General features: G+C 37.1%; 1 protein-coding gene across 8 annotated transcripts in view; it reads right to left on the bottom strand.

Annotated features, from left to right (window-relative positions):
- MLLT10 (MLLT10 histone lysine methyltransferase DOT1L cofactor) overlaps nucleotides 1–19,678 on the bottom strand; it is a 224,178-nt gene that overhangs the window by 155,803 nt on the left and 48,697 nt on the right. For all 8 annotated transcript variants that reach the window (XR_006271725.1, XR_006271726.1, XM_043480223.1 and 5 more), the window contains exon 4: nucleotides 18,425–18,479. Coding sequence is in view for 6 of the 8 variants with exons in the window: in XM_043480223.1 (XP_043336158.1) it covers nucleotides 18,425–18,479 (55 nt within the window). In the remaining 2 variants the exon portion in view is untranslated. The remainder of the gene's footprint in view (nucleotides 1–18,424; nucleotides 18,480–19,678) is intronic.

Genomic DNA, 19,678 nt, shown 5'->3' with positions numbered 1-19,678 from the left:
TGTCCTTGGGCAACAGAAAAGAGAGAAAACAAAAATGACCCAAGAAGGTAGCGCCAAGATGCAGAGAAAAAATGAAGCATGATAAACACTCAGGTACTTCTGAGAGTATTGGCTGATGAAACAATAATAATACCTTCTTTCATTTAAAATACATTTGACTGCTTACATCAAAAGTCTTGTAAAGTTTTCAATGTGTATAAAACATTTTATTACTAAAGACTGGGGAAGAAGCAGGTAAAAGAGATCTATACAGTTCTGACATTTTCTACATTTTATGTAAAGTGGTATACATGGTAGATTGAACTATTTGTATGAAACTTGTAATCCCTAGAGCAACTGCAACAGCTACATACATAAATATTAATACCTGTATATACAGAAAAGATAAGGCCCAAATGTTACTCTAAAACATTAAATTTAAATGGAATTGAATTAAGTGTATTATTAAATGGATTAAAATACAATGCTAAAAACATTCATAAAATCACAAATAAGGAAGAAAAGAGGGAACAGAGAATAATAAGAAAAAAATCAAGGTTAAGAAGAAATAATAGGAGACTAGTCAAGATGGAATAACAAGGACCACATTAATGCTCCTGCATATAACAATGCATATCCCCCCCAACTCAAAAATTTAAAATAGGGACAAAATAATTTAGACAATGTTTCTCAAGACACTCAAGTTTCCCTTATGGCTCAGCTGGTAAAGAATCCACCTGCAACGTGGGAGACCTGGGTTCGATGCCTGGGTTGGGAAGATCCCCTGGAAAAGGGAAAGGCTACCCACTCCAGTATTCTGGCCTGGAGAATTCCATGGACTGTATAGTCCATGGGGCCGCAAAGAGCCAGACACGACTGAGCGAACAAACACATGTCAGCAACAATGGGGGAGCAGGCGGCTCCAAAGGCACCTTCCACCACAGAAACATCAAAAAGTCAGCAAAACTGTAAGAACCAATTTCAAAGATTCTGGAAAAAAGAATGAAAGGTTTGCAGAAACCAACCGAATACTAAGTCAGGAAAAAAACAAACTTAAAAACTGTGGGAAAGTGGAGAGTTCCCTCGCCATCCAGTGGTTACGAGTAGGTGCTCTGACTGCCAGAGGTCTGGGTTCAGTCCTTGGTTGGGGAACTAAGATCCTACAAGGGGCAAAAAAGCCAGCAAAAAAAGAAAAAAGTAAGAAAGCGTTGGGAATTCTTACTTTCCCTTGACCCTGTCACCCTGGATTCAGCAGAAGTCTTGAAGAGAGCACCTTGTAGACCCAGTAAACAACCCCAGCTCCAGTTTCTGAAGGAACAGAGCAGACTTTATTTGCAAATAATTGTGCTTCCCTATTTTAAAATGCCTGTGGGCTACTGAAGAACACATCTTATTCTTTTGACAAGCTCAGAACTCACACAGGGCAGAAAAGTGTAGGGTATTCCTCAAATCACTGTATGGCAGACAAAACCAAAAAAAGGCACAGATGCCTGGGGCAAACGATTATGGTTTACAAACATGCCAAGAGTCCAAGAGGAAAAGCTGGGACGAATTTTCTTTTGGAAACTGGGAGCACTGAAAAGTATCTGTGCATTCCAGGGAATTTAGACAGCACCACATGCGCAGGGCAGGATGCATCCTCGTAAAACACCTGATGAGACGCTAAACTTTAATCCCTGATATATCTCCTGGTACAGGGCAAGCAGGAAGCAGAACTCTAAGCAAACTAGCTGGCCACTGAAGGAAAGATCCCAGCACAGAGTCAATCCACAAACACTGGAGAGTTGTTTTTTTTTTTGAACCCCTCTCCCTTCTACTGCACATTATCTTAGCACCTAGTATTCAAGCAAGTCTTTGCCAAAACACTAGTTGAACACAAGCTACAAAAACAGACTTTAGAGATCGAAGTGACAAAGAAAGCACACTTTAAAAAAATATATATATAGAAAACCACTTAAAAGGCAAGTAACACCAAGCAACAAAATTAAATCATGAGTAAAGAACCTACTTTGCAGAGTCACCATATCATAAAAGTCAGTATGTCCAGTTTTCAAGAAAGAGTTACAGAGGATATAAAGAAAAAGAGCATATAGTCCATTCACAGGAGAATTTAACAGAATTTGTCCCTGCAGAAGCACAGACATTAAATACAGACTTTAAAATCACTGTCTTAGATCTGCTCAAAGAGCTAAAGGAAAGCAAGGACAAGAAACTACAAAGGGAACCAGGACAATGAAGTCTCAACAAACAATCAATAGAGAGTCATTTTAAAAAGGAACCAAACACAAACACTGATGCTTAAAATTATAATAACCAGAATGAAAAATACACTAGAGGGTCTCAACAACAGATCTGAGTACAGAGGGAAAAACTCAGTAAACTTAAAGGTATACCAATTGAAACATTGGATAAAGACACGAATCTACATATTCAAGAGGTTCAAGAAACCACCAGAATAAACACAAAGAGATCTGCACTGAGATAAAGTAATAAATCACTGCTAAAAGCCAAGGAAAAAGAGAATCTTTGAGAAGAAACTTGTTACATACAAGGAATCCTCAGTAAGATTAAACAAAAAATTTCTCATCAAATTCAACAGGGGTCATTAGAGTGTATACAATGACATTTTTAAATTTCTGGAAGAAAAAACTTGTCACTTAAGAATTCCAAATCGAGCAAAATTATCCTTCAAATATGGAAAAAAACCAGACATCCCAATGAAATGCAAGGTGAGGGAATCTGTCGCTAAGAGACCTGCCCCACACGAATCTGGAGAAGGGTTTCTTCTGGCTAACCAAAAGAATACTGTTCTTTAGTCACTAAGTGTGTCCGACTCTGTGACACCATGGATTGCAGCCCACCAGGCTCCTCTGTCCATAGGATTTCCCAGGAAACAATACTGTCATGGGTTGCCATTTCCTTCTCCTGGGAATCTTCCCAATCAAGGGATCAAACCCATGTTCCCTGCATTGGCAGGCAGATTCTTTACCACTGAACCACCAGGGAAGCCCCCAGTAAAGTTTAAATACAGGTAAAAATTAAAGCCAACATTATAATACTTTTGATTTATAACTCATTATCTTTCCTACATGGTTTAACATCTACTTTTTCATCACTGACTACGCTAAAGCCTTTGACTACGTGTGGATCACAACAAACTGTGCACAATTCTTCAAGAGATGGGAATACCAGACCACCTTACCTGCCTCCTGATAAATCTGTATGCAGGTCAAGGAGCAACAGTTAGAACCAGACATGTAACAACAGACTGGTTCCAATTTGGGAAAGAGGCACATCAAGGCTATGTATTGCCACCCTGCTTATTTAACTTATATGCAGAGTACATCATGCGAAATGCTGGGCTGAATGCAGCACAAGCTGAAATCAAGATTGCAGTGAGAAATATCAATAACCTAAGATATGCAGATGACACCACCCTTATGGCAGAAAGCAAAGAGGAACTAAAGAGCCTCTTGATGAAGGTGAAAGAGGAAAGTGAAAAATTTGGCTTAAGATGCAACATTCAAAAACCTAAGGGCTTCCTTTGTGGGTCAGCTGGTAAAGAATCTCCATGCAATGTGGGAGACCTGGGTTCGATTCCTGGGTTGGGAAGATCTCTGGAGAAGGGAAAGGCTACCCACTCCAGTATTCTGGTCTGTAGAATTCCGTGGACTGTACAGTCCATGGGGTCGCAAAGAGTCGGACATGACTGAGCAACTTTCACTAAAATGTAAAAAAAAAAAAAAAAACTAAGATCATGGCATCTGATCCCATCACTTCATGGCAAATAGATAGGGAAACAATGGAAACAGTGAGAGACTTTATTTTGGGGGGCTCCAAAATCACTGCAGATGGTGACTGCAGCCATGAAATTAAAAGATGCTTGCTCCTTAGAAGAAAAGCTATGACAAACCTAGACAGCACATTAAAAAGCAGACGCATTACTTTGCCAACAAAGGTCCATCTAGTCAAAGCTATGGTTTTTCCAGTGGTCATGTATGGATGTGAGAGTTGGACTATAAAGAAAGCTGAGCATCGAAGAATTGATGCTTTTGAACTGTGGTGTTGGAGAAGACTCTTGAGAGTCCCTAGGACTGCAAGGAGATCAAACTAGTCAATCCTAAAGGAAATCAACCATGAACAAACATTGGAAGGACTGATACTGAAGCTGAAACTCCAACAGTTTGGCCACATGTGAAGAGCCAACTCACTGGAAAAGACTGATGCTGGGAAAGACTGAAGGCAGGAGGAGAAGGGGACGACAGAGGATGAGATGGTTGGATGGCATCACTGACTCAATGGACACGAGTTTGAGCAAGCTCCAGGAGTTGGTGAAGGACAGGGAAGCCTGGCGTGCTGTAGTTCATAGCTGTCAAAAAGAGTCAGACACAACTGAGAAACTGAACAACAAAATCATTTAAAAGATAAATGCATGACACAAATTTTGAAAAAACAATAGAAAGGTTGGGGGTGTAGATGTATAGGAGCAGAATCTTTGCATGCTATTGAAGATAAGTTGGTATCAATTCAAACAAAGGTATTATAATAAATTTAGGATAACTGTAATCCTCATGGAAAGCAGCAAGGACATACAGCTGGCCCTTGAAAAACACAAGTTTGAACAATGAAGGTCCACTTACATGTAAGTTTTCCATAGTAAATAATACTACAGTTCTACATGATCCAGAGTTGTTTGAATTTGTGGATATAGAACCTTGGATATAGAGGAATCATTTATATATATATATATATATGTATATATATATATATATATATATTGCATTAAGGAAATGCAAATTAAAGCTACAAGGATACTGCAGACATAGAAAACAAACTTATGATTACCACAGGATTACCACAGGGCTCGAAAAGGAGAGAAAGAAATTAGAATTTGTCTCTAATGGGATTAACAGATGCGCATTGCTACACGAAATAGATGAGAAACAAACAGTTACTGCTTAACACTGTATCCAATCTTATAATAACCAACAAGACAAAAATCATCTCAAAAACATTCCCACAAAGATATTCTTCTTTAATGGCAACTTGAAACAAACACAAACCCTGACTATACCAAGTGTTGAAGAGGATATAAAGCAACTGGAACTCTCAAATGCTCCTGATGGGAATGTAAAATGTTACAATCACTTTAGAAAATAGTTTGTCAGTTCCTTAAACAATTAAGCATGCACTTATAAACTAGCCATTTCATTCCTATTTACCCAAAGTAAATGAAGGCCTATGGTCATACATGCACTCAAATGCTAAAAGCTTCATTTTTAATAGCTGGAAACTAAAAGCAATCTGTCAACAGGTTAGTAAACTGCTACAACCATACAAAGGAGTGATAGTGAACAAAAAGAAATGAAGTATTGATACACATAACAAGAAGAATTACTTCAAAATACTTATAATGATGGAAATAAACCAGACAAAAAGTGTGCATGTATATTATATACATATTTGTATGTCTAGATACACATTAGACTCCATTTGTAGAAAACTCTAGAAAACATAAATTAACCTACAGTAATAGAAAGCAGACCACTGGTGACCTGGGAGAGTCTGCAAAGAGGGACAGATAACTCAGATATACTATAAAGATACATAAGGAAAGTTTTAGGAATGATGGATACGTTCACTGACTTGACTATGTTAATGCTTTCATGTATATACATTAGTAAATGTCATATATTTCAAAGTCAATCATATCTGAATAAAGCTTTTTTAAAAGAATAAATCTCAAAATAGATCTCAATCCAACATGTATATGTAAGCCTGAGTCCCTCTGCTGATCACCTGAAAGTATCACAACTTGTTAACTGGCTATACTCCAATATAAAATAAAAAGTTCGAAAGGAAAAAAAGTAAAACTTAATTAATGTTAAAAAATAGATCTCAATTCAAATTTTAATTTGTAGTAAATGTTAAATCATTTATACACAATAGTTAATGAGACAAGGTAGATTAAAGATTGAGAGAAACAGAGTAGACTTAAAAAAAAAAATGATCAAACTATATGCTGCCTATGAGAAACATTTTGGGGCTTCCTAGGTATCCCAGTGGTAAAGAAGTCTCCTGCCAATGCAGGAGACACCAAGAGACATGGGTTCAATTCCTGGGTCAGGAAGATTCCCTGGAGCAAGAAATGACAAACCACTCCAGTATTCTTGCCAGGGAAATATCATGGCCAGAGGACTATATAGTCCATGGGTTGCAAAGAGTTGGACACAACTTTGCGACTAAACAACAACAAGCCAAAAATAAAAAGAGAAACACTTAATAAAAAGACTGTTAAGTTTAAAGAATATAAAGCAAATCAATGGGAAATGATATATCCTGCTAATAGTAAGAATATAAAGGCAGGAGTGACTGTTCTGATATCAGATATATACTACAAAACAAACACGCCATAGAAAGAAAGGGACATTTTATAACAATAAAGGGGTATCAATAAAAAGATGTAACAATTAGGAAAGTATATGTACCTAGCCTTAAAATATATGAAGCAACACTTGACAGGATTAAAGGAAGAAACAGACAATGTTCCAACCATAACAGATTTTTAACATATGATTTTTGACAATAATAGATGAACTAGATTCACCCCCCCTAAAAAAAATCGATAAAGACATAAAAGAGCTTAACAATAAAAACTGTCTTGATCTAACTGACTACAACACTATATTCATTCAACAGTAGAATACACATTGCTTTTGAAATACACATGACACATTCACCAACACAGACAATATGCTGGGCCTTGAGATAAGTCTTAGTGGACTTTGAAGGACTAAAATCATCCAGAGTGGAATTGCTAACAATAAACAAATTAAATTAGCAACCAACAAATTACCTATCTAGCAATGCAACTGGCAAATAAATAATAGACTTCTAAATTTGGGGGTAAAAGAGAAAAGCAAGAGAAATTTGGAAAACATCTTGAACTGACTAACAACAAATAAACAACATATCAAATTCTGTGGAATGCAGTAAAAATGTTAGGAGGGAAACTTGAAGCTTTAAATATTTTTACTAACACTTCATGACAAATAGATGAGTAAACAACAGAAACAGTGAGAGACTTTATTTTGGGGGGCTCTAAAATCACTGCAGATGGTGACCGCAGCCATGAAATTAAAAGACGCTTGCTCCTTGGAAGAAAAGCTATGACAAACCTAGACAGCACATTAAAAAGCAGACACATTATTTTGCCTACAGAGGTCCATATAGTCAAAGCTATGGTTTTTCCAGTGGTCATGTATGGATGGGAGAGTTGGACTGTAAAGAAAGCTGAGTGCCCAAGGAATTGATGCTTTTGAACTGTGGTGTTGGAGAAGACTCTTGAGAGTCCCTGGGACTGCAAGGAGATCCAACCAGTCCATCCTAAAGCAAATCAGTCCTGGGTGTTCATTGGAAGGACTGATGTTGAAGCTGAACTCCAATACTTTGGCCACCTGATGTGAAGAAGTGACTCACTGGAAAAGACCCTGATGCTTGGAAAGATTGAAGGAGGGAGGAGAAGCGGAGGACACAGGTTGGATGGTTGGATGGCATCACCGACTCGATGGACATGACTTTGAGCAAGCTCCAGGAGTTGATGATGGACAGGGAAACCTGGTGCGCTGCAGTCCAGAGAGTTGCAAAGAGTCGAACACAACTGAGCGACTGGACCGAACCAAACTGAACTAGGAAAGAAGATCTAAAATCAAAGATTGAAGGTGTTGCCATGAAGAAGTTAAAACATTAGAGCTAAATACATACAAAGTATGTAGAAAAAAGGAAATCATAAAGATTAAAGGAGCAATCAGTAAAACACAGAAAACAGGCATATAACTTTAAAAATTAAAGTCAGTTTATTTCTTTAAAAAGGTGAACAAAACTGACAAATTCCAGGTACACTGGTTAAAGAAAAATAAAACCAAACATCAAACTCCAAAAACCAGAACAACAAAGTAAAACAAAACAAAAAGCAGAGACCACAAATCACCAATATTAAGAATAAAAATAGGGCTTATCACTACTGACACACTACTGATCCAACAAATAACAACAGGCTAATAAAAAATACTATACATATTTACTCTCCAAAAATAAAATTTGGGGCTTCCCTAGGGGCTCAGTGGTAAAGAATCTGCCCGCCAATGCAGGAGACATGGGACTGATCCGTGTCTGATCCGGGAAGATCCCACATGCCTCAGAGCAACTAAGCCAGTGAGCCACAACTCACTCATGGGCTTACAGCCCGTGCTCTTGAGCCCAGGAGTTCCAACTACTAAAGTTCTCTTCCCCTAGAGCTGGTGTTCCACAACAAGAGAAGCAACCACAACGAGAAGCCCACAAACCACCACAAGAGTAGCCCCTGCTCGTCAACAACTAGAGAAAAGCTCTTGCATCAACAAAAACTCAGCACAGCCAAAAATAATAAACAAAATTATTTTTAAAAAATAAATTTTTCAGGGCTTCCCTGGTGGCTCAGTGGTAAAGAATCCACCTGCCAATGCAGAGGACATGGGTTCGATCCCTGGTCCAGGAAGAGTGCACATCCATGGAGCAACTAGGCCTGTGGGCCACAACTGCTGAGCCCACACACAGCAACTACTGAAGCCTGTGCGCCCCTAGAGCCCATGCATCCCAAACAAGAGCAGCCTCCACAACAGGAAGCCCACATACCCGCGCTGAAGAGTAGCCTCTGTTCGCCCCAACTAGAGAAAGCCCACATGCAGCAACAAAGACCAGTGCAGCCAAAAATAAATGAATCTTTATAAAAAGAGCATACAGATTTTAATGTTTCAAAAGCACGTTAACAAGCTTCAGTACACTGACAATGTTTTCAAGGGTACAGTTCAGTAGTGTTAAATCTCCCTTCTTTTTAAGGAGGGAGATTAATATCCCATTTTATGTATATAACACATCTTGTTTGAGGTATGGTGACTCAGAGGTAAAGCAATGCAGGAGACCTGGGTACAATCCCTGGATTGGGAAGATCCCTGGAAAAGGAAATGGCAACCCACTACAGTATCCCTGCTTGGAGAATCCCACGGACAGAGGAACCTGGTAGGCTACAGTCCACTGGGTCACAAAGAGTCAGGCACGACTGAGTGACTTCACTTTCACTTTCACATCTTGTTTATCCATTCTGCCTCTGACAGACATTTGAGTTGCTTATACTTCCTGACTACTGTCAATAGTTCTTCTATGACCATGAGTGTACAAATATCTCTCAGAGACTCTGCTTCCAGATACATCCACTGGAAGTGGAATTGCTGGATTCTTCTTTTTTATAGTAATCTTTTTAAATTTTTTGAAGGGCCTCCGTACTGTTTTCCATAGCAGCTACGACACTTTACAATCCCACTAACCGTGCACGAGGGTTCCAATTTCGCCACAGCTTCACTAACACTTGTAATTTTGTGTTTTTTTAAAATAGTAGCCATTCCAAAGGTATGCTGTGACCTCACTGTGATTTTTCATCTGCATTTCTACAGTGATTAGTAATGTTGAACACTTTCATATCAGTAATGTCATGTGGATATTTGTACCCCCTGACATGATGAGAAGAGGACTTAACTTTTGTGGTATTCTTTCCCCAAACCCATAAACCCAATCTAATCAGGAGAAAAACATCAGAGAAACCCAGATTAGGGGTCATTCAGCTGGTACCTGGCCAGTATTCAAGACTGTTGAGATCATGCAAAACCAAAAAAGACTAACTGTTACAGGCCATGGGAGACCAAGAAACATGGAAACTAAATGCAAAAGAACATTAACGGAAAAAAAAAAAAGAAACAGATTTTAAAGTATAGCATTCAATTAACAGTAACATACAATTGTCTCTTAGCTTTCGCAGATATACCACATTACTGTACAAAGTTAATAATGAAGAAACTGAATAAAGGGTATACAGGGACTCTGTGTACTACCTTTGTGTCATTTGAATTCAACAGGGGAAATCAGATTATTCAAAACATGTATTTGGAACAAATGGATAGTCACCTAGGTGAAAAATAGCTCCATGCCTCATAGCTCACATTACAATAAATTCTGGATGGATCATTAATCTAAAAAAATTTTAAGCCACATACTAGAGAAAGCCTACCAAAAAGTGTGAAATAATCTTGGTATAGAAAATAGCCCTTCCAGTATGCTACCAAACCAGAATTCTTTTTAATGATAGTAACATGATCACTTATTTCTGTATGGCCAAAGGCAAAATCAAAACACAAACCAACATTTAGGAGGGAAAAACCCTGTAATACCCCAAAGGGCTAATTTCCCTAATACATTAAGAGCTCTATCAACAAATGTACCATGAGGAATGTACCAAAAGGAAAATAAGTTAAGAATATGAATGAAAACTTCACATAAAGAAAATAAAAATAGTTTTTAAGCATATGAAGAGGTGTCAACTTCTCTCATAATAACAGAAATGTAGATTAAGGCTATGTTTATTTTTACTCACCAGAGAGAAAAATATTAAAATATTCTTGAGGAAAGGGTTAAAAGCTATATTCTGAATCCCTCTTTTAGTCTCTTGAGGAAAATATCTTGACAGTTCTTGCAACATCAACCCTGAAGATAGATGACGGTCCTATAGGGTCTGCCATGTACTAATAACTAATCCCAGAATGCGTTTTAGCCTGCTGTACTTGGCTGTCAGGAATGTATACTGTATGACTTACAATTTATGGTTTACAACTATATTAAAATAAAAGAGCTAGCCACTTACACATATAGAGGCTAAAATGTGTGCTAATGTTACCTGTACTCACATGTCAACCTTACAATCAAAATGCTGGAAACATCAAAACCTGCATCAGAGTTTGGAGGCCTCTGCATTGTAACTGTATATGGTTTTCCTTCCTAGGTGTATCTGGTGCTGGGTAAGTCCATTATGACTTGTGAGTCTGATCAACGATCCCAAACTGAAACTGACTCAGGTAGTCATGCAACTGTGCTGAGGAAACCATGTCGGAAACAGTCTCTTCTCATGTAATGTGAATTAGTACATCTCAACAGAGGGGATATGGCAAAATCCACTAAGATTTCAGATGTACATACCCTCTGACCCAGCAATTACACTTCCAGGAATTTTTGCCTACAGCAAATCACCCACATATCTATGATTACATTGTATATGGTTATTCACTGCAGTATTGTTTTTTAAAAAAGACTAATAATAACTAAATGCTATTATGGTTAAATAAATGGTTAAATAAATTACATTTCATTTTTATAATTAAATAACATGCAGATGTATATGAGAGCTTTTTACTGCTTATGTGCAGTGATCTCCAAGGTACATTATTAATGAAGCAGCAATTCATAAAACACTATATTCTACATTTGTGTAGAAAGTGTTTATGTACACAGAAAATAGCTCCAGATAGATATCAAGAATGTGATAACCTCCCCAGGAAGGAAATACATGGCAAAGGAGGAATGGTAAGAGCTAAAAGCTGATAATTATATTCAATTTCCTACTGACGTATACATTATTCAGCAATCTCACCATCATCTTAAACTCAACACATAGAAAGAGTATCTCAGCATTGATCTCTACTTCCAAAACAACCCTCTATCCAACACTCTAACTCAGTAAAAAACCATCGATATTCAGCTGTCCACAAAGATATCTGAGCAACTCCCCTTCCTCATCTCAGCCCACATCCATTAAGTCATACAATACTACTACTAGACAGCCATGATTTAAGCTTGTTCAGCGTCCATTCCCTCTTCTCACTAGAATACCATGCTTGAAGAGATTCTATTTGCTTCTGCTTCTAATAACTCCACAATGCAAGCACTCAAGCACTCATTTTTTCCTCGAAGTCTGTGAGTTATATCTTTTCTTCTTTTTGCTTCAGATATCCAGATCTATTTCTGTTACTGACAACTAAATAATATACATGTGTCTCTTGAAGCATCTGGACTGATGACATCTCCAAGAGCCTGTGATCTTACAGAAACATCAGAAAATGGAGTATAAAGTGTCAAAAGCAATTTGGTCAGAACTCTACTCTGGAAGATAGTCAAAAAGTTTACAGTATCAAGTAAACAACAAAGAGGCAACTTAAAAACTGTAAGAGTTTTGGTCATTTTCACTTGCCTAGGCTCTACCACTTACTAGCCTGACAATGGTCTTGAAGAGAGAATCCCATGTTCGTAGTGCCAAACTCTGGACCCTGGTTCCTAAAGGGGTGAAGCAGAGCTTGTCCTCAAAGAACTGTGGTTTTAAGTTTTAACCGAACTAAGGGAGGAGGACTGACTTAGGCATTTGCTCTTGTATCCTTAACCTGGATGAAGTGTGTTTTAAGTTTAAGAGGTTAACTGTAATCCCCAGGATAATCATTTTAAAAATATACATGGGAAATGAAGTAAGAATCAAAATCTGTTACAAGAAACAAAGAAGAACATTATATACTGAAAAGCAGGTCAAAACACCAAGAACGTAAAAAACGATTATAAACATACATGCACCAGACATCAGAGCTCCAAAATACATGGGTGGGGTGGGGGGGACAAAACTGAAGGGAGAAACAGGCTGTTCTTTACTCAAGTTTCAGTAATGGGTAGAACTTAGAAAACCGCTATAGAAGAGTTACTACAACCTATCTAGGCTCAATATACGTACACAGAAAACTGCACTAAAATCAGCAAAACACACATTCTTCTCAAACACCCACAAATGGTCTCCAAGACTGATAACAGTGCCAGTCACAAAACAAGTGTCAATAAATTTTAAAAGATCTGAAATCAGATCTTACTAATCCACAGTCGAATGAAAATAAAAGTCAATAAAAGAAAGAAAACTGGAAAATCCACAAATATATGGAAATTACACAATATTCTCTTAAACAAACATCGAGTCAAAGAAGAAATGATGATGGAAACTGGAAAATACTTTAAGACAAATGGAAAACATATATAAATGCCATACAAAATTTCATGTGATACATAGAAAGCAACACTCCAGTTAAATTCATACCTGATAATACCTGTGTTGCAAAGAAGATGCTTGAGTGGGGTAAAATGCAGTGAAGGGAGTGACAGTTTAAATACATCCAGGATCTCTTTTTTTTTTTTTTTAATTGAGGTATAGTTGGGCTTCCCTGATGGCTCAGAGGTTAAAGTGTCTACCTGCAGTGCAGGAGACCTGGGTTCAATCCCTGGGTCAGGAAGATCCCCTGGAGAAGGAAATGGCAACCCACTCCAGTATTCTTGCCTGGAAAATCCCATGGACGGAAGAGCCTGGTGGACTATAGTCCATGGGGTCGCACAGAGTTGGACACGACTGAGCGACTTCACTTTACTTTATAGTTGATTTACAATGCTGTCTTATTTCTGGTGTACAGCAAAGTGACTCAGATATATATATGTTTACATATATATATATACACACACACACAGATATGTATACAGTTTTTCAGTTTCTTTTCTTAGTTTATTACAAGATAATGAATATAGTTCCCCGTGCTATACATAAAATAAAAATGGTAATAAGACAGAGTTTCTAATTATTTTCTTTTAGGGTTTCTAATTATATACCTATCTTGAACAACTTTACTTTACTTAAGCCCCAAACCAGCAGGAAAAAGAAAAGTGTAAAGATAAGAGATAAAACAGAAAATAGAAAAATAACAGGAGCAATCAACAAAACCAAAGTTCTTTGAAAGATCAACAAAACTGACAAACTTTTAGACTGACTAGGAAAACAAAGACAAATTACTAAATTCAGAAATGAATGAGAACATTACTGCTGACCTTAACAAAAATGGGAATTAAAAGAGAATACCATCAAAAAAAAAAAAAAAATACCATCAACAAATGTACACCAACAAATTAGATAACCTACAGGAAACAGACAAATTCCTAGGAAAATGCAAACTAACAAAAATGACTCAAGAAAGAAAATCTGAATGTATCTAGAACAAGAGACTGACTCAATCAACAAGGAAAAACCTCCCAACAAAGAAAAGCTCTGTACCAGACGCCTTCATAACTGAATACCACCATACATTTAAAGAAATATACACATAAATCCTTCTCAAACTTCTGAAAAACTTGAAGAGGCAACAATTCCTAGCTCATTCTATGAGGCCAGTATGACATCCAATGCCCCACTGTCAGAGAAAAAAGCGTAAGAAAACAAAGTAACAGTCCAATACACTTTATGAATATAAATGCAAATATTCTCAACACAAGTGTACCAGTGTCCTAGGGAAGTAATAAAAATTTCAACAAATTAGGTAGCTAAAGAAAAAAGAAATATATTCTCTCACACTCTCAGTTCTGGAGGCTAGAAGTCCAAAATCAACATGCTTCTCTCTTCCCTGATGGCTCAGGCAATCCTTGACATTACTTGGTTGATAACTACATAACTCCAATGTCCCCTTTAGTCTACTAATGCACAGAAAATACATGGAACAAAGCGATATGTTAACACACACACACACACACACACGCGCGCACATCTAAGATTGTATCAACAAAGTGTGCTGTGGACAAACACTACAGGGCAAATGACTCAGGTGCTTTTTCCCATGAGTAAACTGACAAAGAGGGGAAAAGGAGACCACGGAAAGACCTAAGAGAAATATCAAGATACTGCAGTGTATGTACCTTATTTGAATCTAGCTTATGGACCTTTGTGAAATCCTGATTCAACAAGTATAAAAAAAAACAGGAGACAAGAAATTTTGAACAATGACTGCACATATCATGGCACTGACTGCACATATCATGGATTAAAGAAATCCTTGTTAATTCTTTTTAGGTGTGATGATATACTGTGCATTTTTAAAATATCCATGTAAGTTAACAATGCTCACAAAATTTAAATGCTCATCAGAAGACTGGGACAGGGGAGGGCAGAACGGAAACAGATGGCTATGACTTGGTCATTGTTAAAGCTAGATACCAAGGTGGGGATCCTCTCTACTTGTATGTATGCTTGAAAATTTTCCATAGTAAAACTATTTTTAATATATCTGTAAAAATTTATCACTTTAGTATCTCTCATGTCCATTCCCTCATTTTTAACCCTCCCACTACTTCTCTCAAACAGTTTCTCAGTATCTCTCCCTTGGATTTACTGCAATAAAGCAAAGTCCTATCTTTGTGGAATGTAGATTCCAACATCAGAGTATAAATTATAGGCCCTCAAAATACAAACTCAGACGGTAAAGAATCTGCCTGCAATGCGGGAGACTCGGGTTCGACCCCTGGGTTGGGAAGATCCCCTGGAGAAGGAAACGGCAACCCACTCCGGTATTCTTGCCCAGAAAATCCCGTGAACAAAGGAGCCTGGTAGGCTTTGCCATGGGGTGGCAAAGAGTCAGACATGACTGAGCAACTCACACAAAATAGGAATAATCAAAACTACCCTTGAAAAGCAGCTTTTAACTCCAACAGAGAAAGTGCATGCTACTGAACATTGTTATGAATATACAACGCTGCTTTATTCAAATTCTTCTAATTGTTCTGTCAGATAGTATCTATCAACAGCCCTCAACTCATTTTAAAATTTCCTCTTCAAGAATATAGAGAAGCTGACACCGCCTCTTGCCTGGCCCCTTCAATTGTACACTTCCTGTCTTTGACAATGATGGCTGGGAAAGCCTTAAAATCAATCACAAGAGATTTCCATATAGGTTTGGCTAGAGTTCAGTCAATAAAATGGCAGACTGAATTACCTCTACAATTGTTTTTTCTCTCTCTTCCTATGTAACTGATTTTAAGTATGTTAAAAGCACACAGGATCCAGCTACACTTTTCCTTTTTATAGTTGGTGTGGTCTCATACCCTTCTAACCCATTCATAAAGCTGTCAGAGTGATCTTTCTAAAATAGAAAACTCATGTTATTCCTCAGCTTCAATGGCTCCTGAGAATCATCAGAACCAAGTCTTGAACGAAAAAGGGGGAGGGGGAGAAGAAAGGCAAAGGGAGAAGGTAGGGAAGGAAGGCATGTCAAGACTGCGGGAGGAGGCAGGAGGGGAGGGAGGGAGGGAAAAGACAAGCATGGGAAAGGGGAAAGAAGCTCCACCTCTCAGAAGGTCTACCATTCAAACTTTACAATGCAAATCCCTGATACACCTGCCTCTTTATCATTTGCTTCTCCCTTTGCCTATAACTCACTTTCAACACACCAATCTATGCTAAAACACTTACCTTCAACAAAGATCTATGGAGTAGTTGACACTGAAGAAAATCAAAAGTAAAAGTGAGAAATTCCTGATCATGATCACTAGAGAAAGAAAACTAAAACTTGGAACATAATTTTCCAGCATGAAAACTGGTGTTAGTTGCTAGGTTGTGTCTGACCCCTTGGTCTGTAGCTCACCAGGCTCCTGGAAAAATGGGTATTAGATATTAAAGAACAGTATCATCAATACTATACATCAGGCACATTGTGGGATTTTGCTAACCACTCTGCAAATACAATTAGCATTTCTACAGGAAAACGCATTTCACGTTCCAAAATAATTTTGGAACAGAATTTAGAATCTTTTAAATACACACCAAATTTAGACTATTACACAGATGGCACTGCAAATCAATAAGGAAAAATGAACTGAAAGAAAAAAGGAAAGAAAGAAAAAAGAAGTCATAAAAATACTAGAGAAGGTACTCCCCTGGTGGTCCAGTGGTTAGAACTCCACATTTCCACTACAAGAGGCACAGATTCAGTCCTTGGTCAGAGAACTATCCCACATGCTGTGCGTTGCAGCCAAAAACAAACAAAAAACAAACTTAGAGGGAAATGTGAAAGCATTCCCTATATAACTTTGGAGTAGGGAAACTGTTTAACTAATGGTTCAAAATATCAGAAGCCATGACACATAAGATTAATAAATTCAGCTAAATAAAAATCAAAACCTTCTATATGGATAAAAACCCCAAGAGCAAAGAGTAACAGCAAGAATGAATCATCAAAAAAGCCTAATATATGAAGTGCTCCTATGAAAGCTCCAACAAATCAAAAAGAAAAAGATCAACGACTAAATAGAAAAAGCATATGAAGAGATCACAGAACGGACAACATGAATTGCTCTTAAAAACATGAAAAGATGCTCAGATTCAGTCATAATAAGAGAAATGCAAAATACAAGCTCTGAGATACTTTCACCTACTGGATTACCAAAGACATGAAGAATAGGTTTTCATTCATTACTGCTGGGAACACAAACTGGTACAACCACTAAACGGAATGATTTGGGAATATCTACCAAAATTAACTGCAAAATCTCTTCCATCCAACAGTTCCACATCTGAGAATTAATAAAAACCTACAGATGTCACTGCATACAAGCAAAATGACATATATACAAGCAGTAGTCATAAACACAAAAGATTAGAAAGTCCATCAACAAGTGACTAATTCCATAACATGCAGTAATAAATAAAGCTCTATACTGATAAATTGCTTGGGGGAAAAAACTTAAGATGCAAGAGAGTATGCATACTATTAATCCATTTGTATTAAAGTTACAAAAATAAGTCTCCTCATATTTATTGGTATATGCAAAAAAGTAATAGACTATGTTGGTGGCAGAAAGTTTACTGAGAAACTGTGTAGATGGTGAATAGAAGTAGGAGGGGGGTTTTTAATATTTAAAATTTTGGATAATGTGACTTATGGTCTAAACATTAAATTTAAATAGATATATTGCTAGCCAAAAACACTATTTTTTCCTTTTATTTACTTGTGTCATGACACTATTCTATGCCAAAAACACTTTATAGAGTTGGCTGCCCAAAATGGAAGTACATACTAACAGTGGCTTAATCTCTACTTTTTTGAGATTCATCAGTTACTTAATTTTCATAGTATACCACAGATGAATGGATGCCTACACATTTAAGAATGGTACTGAGCTATAAAGAAACATGGGACTTCTTTGAGAAAGGTAACTAAAAATGGAAATGAAAACTAGAAATACAAAAGGGGCCTTAGGAAACCACACCAAAATTTAAGAGAAATCAAATTTCTTTATATTCAAACAACGAAGATCCACAGGGTGTCAAAATTAACATTCATTAGAAACATCATTTGTCTAGCAATACACAAAAGAGGGAAAAAAGAATCTAAAACAACAGATTTTTATCTCTAACCAAGGAAAAAAAAGTGGCTTATTTTCCCAACAGTAATTTCTAATATAAGAAATTGCATCCATTAAAAAAAAAAATAAAAACCCCAAGATTTTAATTAGAAGTATATGGATCATCCTGCACTAAAAACACAAAACAAAATATACCTAAGTTTGTCCAAAAAGTAGAAAAATTGTGCTTCAATTAAAAGAAAATTCATGAATTACATCCAGTACTGATAAAAAAATATTTGAGTGGCCATCACTATTTGATATAAATGAATTACCAAATATTTTAAAATACATCTGCACTCCGGTTCTCAAGAAAAATTTTTTCAAAATTTTCTGCACTTACCGCCATTATCTGTTCTTTTTAAAGCTCCATCCTTATGAGGACACAGTTCACATCTCTATTAAAAGGGGGGGAAACAAAGAGATTTTTCAGATTACCAAAGTATAACATCTTCCCTGTAACTTCAAAACTATTCAAAATGTGGCAGTGGCATTTTCTCTTAGTTGCCACCAAGAATATTTCAGAAAGATCCTCACCAAGTAATTCTCTGTGATAAGTGATCATCCTCAGAGTACAAGACAAGAACTTTTAAAAAGTAAAATTTAGTGAACAGTAAAATGTTAAGACTTTTTTCCTTCTTGTTGTATTAATAGAAATAAAAAGGTTCTCTGAACACAGTATTTGGGCACGATTTTTAATATTTGCCTCTATCCCTTTACTGTCGAATCACCCAGGATTATTACATAGTCAGTTGGATCTGGCTTCTCCTGAAATAAAGAGGCAAACTCAAATTCATAATTTCTATTTAGGCAGATTATGATCTCATATGTGCTGACCTGCCTTTGGAAGGCAAGAACTGCTCTAATTATTCCCATTATTCTTTTCATTCACAGCACAGTGACACTCAGCAGTTATTATGGATCCCTCTCTCTACCACTCCCACCATTTAAAACCAGAAACAAACACCAAGCCAGTATTACCATTTTTTTCCCTACTGACAAGAGGACTGAAATAATTATAAAAATAAAGAGTTTTCAGCGGCACTGTCTTACTATAAAGACTATATTCCTATAAGTGATAAAGTCATATATAACTATTTATTATCTGTATCCTTCCTTACTCTCCAAAGAGGTTTTGAGAGTCACTTCTTAAGTAGGTTGATGAGAAGTCCAGGGTGCCCAAGGAGTAGAAATGGGTCTGGGGCCAAGGAGAAGAAAAGAACAAACTTCTCTACATTCCTCAGTCTTAGTCACATTTTTGTTTTTGTTTTTTTTCCTTTAAGGCCAGAGCTGATGATTACACAACAAAACAACTCATCTTAAACTCTGTACTAAGGATTATATAACAACAAAGTATCCTGCTTGAGGACATGTTTTTCCTTCTTAAGAACCTTCTGACTAATCCTGTTATCTTAAAATGTAAATTGTGGGAGTGGGTATGGTAACACCTTTACAACCTTGAGACATTCTTTGATTTACTGTAATAACCAACTGAAAAAGTATCTAGCTCCCTTGCTAAGACAAGGAGGAGGGCACTCTCCACCCCCTTCTAATGTCTATGTCAGAAGCCTTCTCTGTCCTTTTTACACTGTAATAA

Source organism: Cervus canadensis, chromosome 10 (assembly GCF_019320065.1).
Source record: "Cervus canadensis isolate Bull #8, Minnesota chromosome 10, ASM1932006v1, whole genome shotgun sequence".
NCBI classification, from domain to species: Eukaryota; Metazoa; Chordata; class Mammalia; order Artiodactyla; family Cervidae; genus Cervus; species Cervus canadensis.
This window is presented reverse-complemented; position numbering and strand designations above follow the sequence as displayed.